Source organism: Venturia canescens, chromosome 10 (assembly GCF_019457755.1).
Source record: "Venturia canescens isolate UGA chromosome 10, ASM1945775v1, whole genome shotgun sequence".
Taxonomy (NCBI): Eukaryota; Metazoa; Arthropoda; class Insecta; order Hymenoptera; family Ichneumonidae; genus Venturia; species Venturia canescens.
In genome coordinates, this window is record NC_057430.1 from 12383095 (window position 1) to 12389388 (window position 6294).

Genomic DNA, 6294 nt, shown 5'->3' on the forward strand with positions numbered 1-6294 from the left:
TGGTGCGCCGCGCGCGATCCAACCAGCAGGGATCCTTGAACCTACAGGAATGCAGCGGTTGCGGCCCACGCTGCGGCCACGACTCTCCGCGCGCGCACTCTTCTTTCCTCTTCTCCCCACCCCCGTTTTTCCTCTTTATTTTTGTTTACTTATTTACATTTTTTCCTCCTTCGTCGTGTATCCCCGCGCGCGCATGCTGCTGCAACATGCACGTTCATAGCTCTTCGTTTCATCCGCGGCGACCTAATCCCCGCAGGCCGCGAGAGGGCGACTCTTTCTGTCCGTGCCCCGGCGGCCGACTTTTGGTACTCATTGGCGTAAAGTTTCGTCGGCGTTAAGAAACAGCCAATGTGCAAAAAGATAAAGAGCAAATGAAGAAACAAAAAATAAGACGGCGTCGTCCTCGCCGCACTTCACGCGGGTCAACCGTCGCTTGCTTTTCTGCATTGACTATTTTTCAATAATTCTCGTCTTTTCCAACCTCCAACCGCGTTCCCCCCGTAACTGCTGCGATTTCTCATGGAAGAAACGATCGATACTTGGCGGCAATCGGAAGAAAACTTGGACCCGAAAGATTCGAGCAACGAATCGGAAGCTGAAGCTGACGCCGATGGCGTCAAGGAAGAACCCTCGTTCTGGGAGACCGAGGAGAGCTCGAAGAAACCAAAAGACTCACCGGACGATGATTTCGACTTGAAACTCGACGATCGCACCCCCGACGAATCCTCCGAGGCCACGAGCGCCCTTAAAATTAACGATCGCTCGAAACCGTTCGAGGATTATCTCGAAGAATTCGACAGCGACGAAAGCACGAGCGACGAAAACGATCAAATTCAATATCGCGAGGGTTACGCGCGCGATGCTCCAACGTGTGTCAGTCGAGAGTTTTACGACGGGCAGCAAGACGGAGCGGGAGAAGAAGAAGAAATTTATTCCACAGAGCCGAGCTCCGGAGCACAGGAAAAGCCCGAGGAACGTCCAATCCCGGACACTGCTGAACCGTCGGAATCAGACGTCGGCGGTTTGCTCGCCGATATCCCTCTAGAGGTTAGCTTCAACCTCCTGGTTATTCCAGTTGAAATACACCTTTTTATAACCTATCTCATCCCTTAAACTCAAGCAATTTAACCGTCGAACATTCGCCCCCGATTCCAAGTGTTCAAGAAAATTTGAAGTTACAACTCGAATAAAAATCTGTCCCAAGCCGTCGCAGTTGTTTTATTTAGACCGCTTAAAAGGCATGGAAAAGCTTCCTTCATTTTTCGTTTCGTTAGATACTGCGCGACCGAACTTCCGTGATTGAAAAGTTGCGCGAGTTGAGGCTAGAAGGGGCGGATTTGAGCCGAAAAAATCGTCTGCTGCAGAATTGGCTCGCTAGACTAATGAGAAAGGTTAGAGAAGCTGGATCCTTAATTGTCCCACGATATAGAATTTTCAATGTGTTTTTCGTGCGACGCGGATGCGGCGCGCAGAAGCGTCAGGCGATGACGCCGGAGGACGAGGCCTCGGCGGCGCAGCTCATGGACGATCGTTACATGAAAAAATTGCTTTCCTACAAAACGACGATGGAGGAGCTGGAGGCGCGTCGAGCCGAGTTTCACGAGGAGCTTGGCAACATGGAGACAAAGCTCGAGAGCGCGCTCGAGGAGGATTCCACGAGCTTTGGCGAGCTCCTTGAAAGAGAGAAGGAAATCGGAGTCGGTTTGGTGTTCGAAAAATCTGGTCGTGCGATCAGCGCCAAAGCGATGGAGACGACGATCCGTCGAAAAGTTTGTGCCCTTCCAAGTCTCGATTAACTATTTAATCTGACGAATCGTCTCCTCGAGAGAGGAGCAGTTGAGGGGAGAGAAAACAAGGAATAACGGGCTTGACGCGTCCAGGTTTTGCGCCGGCAATTGCTCAACCAAAATCGTTTCAAGTACATTTATTATCGCCACGTGTACGAGAACGTCAAAGCGAAACTGCGTTCCGCTGAGAAACTGGGTGCGGGCCTGACGATCCTGGAGTACGAAGTGTTGCGAGTGGACAACGAGAACTACAGGGAAAAGGTGGAAGAACGTGACAAACTTCTGGAGAATATCGCACTCAAGTAAACCAGTTGAAAGAACATATTCGTGGCTTTTGAAATGCATGAAAATGTCAAGAGCCTCGGAGAAAGCGGTGTGCGGTACATGCTCGATTCATGCTGCAGGATAGAAACTGTCGTGGCTACTTTGGCCCACTACAAGGAGAAAGATGTGGCGAATCGTGGCCAGCTTTACAACGAGCACAGATGTCTCGAGCTCGTAAGATCAGAAGCGCTGAGGACCCGGGCAGGTTTTACGAAAGTCCTTGCACTGTTGTGGACCATTCGGAATGATTGTTTGGAGAAAAAACGTCGAGCCGGAATGCTGTTCGCAGTGTGAGCTCAATCGCGATTGTTCTTCCGAATTAAATCGCTCGGATAATAATCACATAAGAATAAGAAATAAATAAAAGAAAAAAAGCAAATTCGATCGATATGTTCGCAGCCCCGTGGTCCGCGACATGGAAAAGACAATGGAAGCCCTCGACAAGCTCAAGGCTCAACTCGAGCGAATGATTTCAATAGAAGAATCCACCGGGGGAGTTGGCACTTCAAGGAACAAGCTACAAGTCGATGAAAATCGTACGACCGTGACGGGAATGACTCGGGTCAAAAGTGCTGGACGAATGAAGACGAGACCTGGACGCTGTTGATCGATAATCGACTGTGGATGAACCGCAGTTTTTAGTCCCCTTTTCTTTTCGTACCTTCTTTTTTCCTACAGCTCAACCACCACCGCGGCAGCAGGTTGGACGGATAGATGGAATTATATTCGCGTGATTTAATCGAGTTGTGTGTGTAGGCAGGCTATTTGCTGGGCGGTAATAATCGTTCGTAATACTCCTCGTAAGTCCTGACGTGCGCAATGAACCTTTCAGCGCCCGGTATGCTGCTTATTATCGTTATTGACCATTTACTATAATTTCATGACGATTATCATCATTGTTATTAGCCTTATTCGTCATGTATGAGCTGATATTTAAGAAAAACAATAACAATTATTCAGCGATGTTACTAAGTCTGCCTTAAAGTTATTTTCTTATGTTTATACCGAGAAATAATCAGCTCCCGATTAATTCTCGAGTCGGGCATCGCGAACGGGATGAGAAAAATCTGTCCTTGGGCCCAGAATTTAGTTCAATCGGAACTTTGCAACTGTAGAATCTCGTTTTCGTTTGAATTCTACGATTCGATTCAATCGATTGGCAATTTCGATTATTTTCATGCAAATCACTAAATTGTGGACTTTTCTGTGGATCGTTTACGAAGGCGATCCTTAAGGGAGAGAATTACGCTGAAGCGAAGCGGAAGTGTCGGCAGTAATTTTGAAAATACAGAATTTTGTTCCTTCTCATCAAAACCCACAAATCCGTTGAATCATTTTGGTTCCTCGACAAAAATCAAGCCAAATTTCGTCGAGAATATTTCAACGTGTGCAATAAACCCAAAATCCGTGATCCGGTGTAAGCCTCCTGCTGACTTCGCGAGGAACGCCAGCCCCTTAAAATCTGGACAAAAGTGTCAGAGAATTGGATCGAAAGCGTGCGTTCATAACTCCTGCAACGCGAGCGCCCGCGAAATCCGTCATTGAGACGAGTTAGTTTGTTGCCAAGTGTGAAACACGCGTCGCTCGCTCAGAGAATTTCAAGCTCACCCGAACAATACAAAGAAATGAAAAAGCCTCTCTATTTTATAGTTCCTCCAACAAGCCGAGCGTATAAATATTATAAATGGCTATATGATGTATGGTTCGCACGTGTTTGCGATAACTTTTCCAATCCATCCCGCGCGACGCGAGAGTCTAACAAAGCTGTTTGTGCGTGGGTGACAGTTGCGGACATCACCGAACTCCGCGCGAGAGATAGCGCGAGAGACTCGTTGTATTATGATCGCAGGAGAGTGGCGCGTGAAGAACTCGATTATTCCCTCATACGTCTTGACAGTGCGAATATCCATTTTACATGTGCGGCTACACGGAGATTATTCTTTCTCTCTGTCTCTCCCACTGGCCCCTGTGCTTGTATTTCTATGAGAAATTCCTCGGCGAAGCCATAAGATATATCTGCATACTACGAGAGAGGGAGAGAGAGAGAGACTCGGACAGTTGGACATCATAATAATGCCGAGTTGTAATAGAGTTTCGAACGCAAGCATCATAAAAACAACAATAATATTAATAATAATAATAATACGTCCGAGGCAAGTTCGAGCTCTTATTTCATCGGTATAAAAAAAACCGTTTCGATACTGTACGAGTCCGTGTGCGCGGTGTGTAGTTCTTCCTGGAGTTTGCTCAAGATGTCGTAAAACCGCTTACACAAATATTCGATCGAGGGGGAGAGAGCGTTTCGGCCGTTCGAAGCTCGAACGCGCAGCAGTCGTTGATCGCAGTTGGCAAAATGTATTAGAAAAAGGTGACGTAAAGTGGCCGCGTTTGAATTCGAATGTCCGGGATTTGAGTCCGCCGAGGCGATTCAGTCTCTCGATTATTCGTCACGAATATTGTGCTGGAAGGGTTTCCGAGCTCAGCCACGGTCGACAGTGGTGCGAGGCCGAGAAGTACACGAGGATGAGAAAAACGAAAAAATCGGAGTCTGGCTGCGAGTCGAAAATATCAATCGAAAGAGAAACGGAAATGGAGTCGGGGATAGAGCGCGGACGAACGGCGAATGGATTCGAGCCCACAACGAGCTCGCGAAATCTTTTCGTATCTTCTTCATCCTTTATTATGTGTAAGCGTTTTGAAAAATATCTTGGTACATTATGCTCGTGCAGTTTTCAACGATCCCTTGGAAGGCAGGCGGGCGGGCGTGTCCACCCACGTAGAGAAGCCTGCAGCGTCCGTTAAAAATTCGCCGGGCCACCCGCGCACCGGAGTGCACACCTTGCGTGGTGAGCTCAGGTATAACACGTCGAGGAGGCCCCTTCGCCATCGCGCCGCGCAACTATTGACCACTTTAGCATCCTCCGCGTGGACCGCGGCTCTCTCAACTTTTAGCCGTTTCTCTCGATCTGTTTTGATCTCCATCGATCCGAGAAATCGATTAACGTCATTCGCTATAAAAAATCACAGCGCAAAGACGGAGGAACTAACGACGAAGCAGAAGTATTCGGCTGGGACGCGGCGATGTTTGTTATCGACTGATTCCTCGCCGCTCGCTCGAAATTTCGATCTGAAGATGCCGAAATGCCAAATCGGAGTCTACGAAACCGAGCGTGCTCGTAGAGGGGCTCAAATTACGAGCCGAATCCCGCTCGAAGGTCCGACTCTCGAGTGGCCAATAATTCTCCAAGCTCCAGTGGTTAAGCCACCATTTAAACATGTTTGAATATCGAAGAAATTTGCATTTACGAGGAGGCGATAAAAAGAGATAAATTCATCGGACGCTCATGAAGTTTTTTTCGGCTCCCAGACGCGCACGAACACTCTTCCTTACATACGTTAAGTGCTAGCCCGCGCCCGCACTTGGCACAATAGAGATTACCGAGAAATTATATCTCGCGGAGAGACAATGGAGGCTGAGCGAGTATTGTGCGCGATAAACATTTGAATCGAGGTACTGAAATCGCTTCGCAGTAATCAGCAGGTGTCCTTGTAACTCGACAAAATACATTTTTCTCCCGTGAGCAGAAGCCACGATTTTTATTGAATTTCTGAAAGGAACGACGAAACTTCGAATATTTTCTAGGCGAAATTCCTCGAGGATTAATTCAGCTATTTTTAACCAATTAACAGGCCGATCACAAAAGCTTCCGACCTCCAAATTTTCGCGCTCCTGCGTCACTCTTTCATTTTTCAATTACTACATCCCCATTGAAAGTTTCGCATCAATGTCGAAGGATAACGAGGCGAAGATCGTCAGCCGGACATTAATGGAGCCTGAATTGATGATGTGAGCGTGAAAGGGAATGAACCGACGGAATGTTGCTTTATCAAACGAACAAAACGGTGGATTCCAATTTTTTCGAGGCTTCGCCTCGTCAAAGCCAAACTACGGAATAAAAGGAAGAGCGAGAGTGAGAAAAAAGTAGAGGAAACGATTTGTTCTACGGAACTTAAATCTAGTTCGTTTCGAATTAATTCCCGACTGTCAGCCGCGGTTGGTGGGTCAAGACGAATGAGCGCTGCTCTTCTCAGTGCTCCGCACTAACGCGAATGAGCGACGATTACGTCAAGTCTCTTCAATTATACTCCCGCTAAGAAAAAGAGATAGGAAGAGTATTTATTC

The 6294-nt window shown here is 47.5% G+C and overlaps 1 protein-coding gene across 1 annotated transcript; it reads left to right on the forward strand.

Moving 5' to 3' along the window:
• The first annotated feature begins 519 nt into the window (after positions 1 to 519).
• On the forward strand, positions 520 to 2718 carry LOC122416789 (coiled-coil domain-containing protein 96-like). Its single transcript, XM_043429834.1, has 5 exons — positions 520 to 1047; positions 1473 to 1769; positions 1881 to 2089; positions 2192 to 2401; positions 2511 to 2718. Exons 1-5 carry the CDS (start codon positions 520 to 522, stop codon positions 2716 to 2718), a joined length of 1452 nt encoding a protein of 483 aa, XP_043285769.1.
• Positions 2719 to 6294: the final 3576 nt, after the last annotated feature.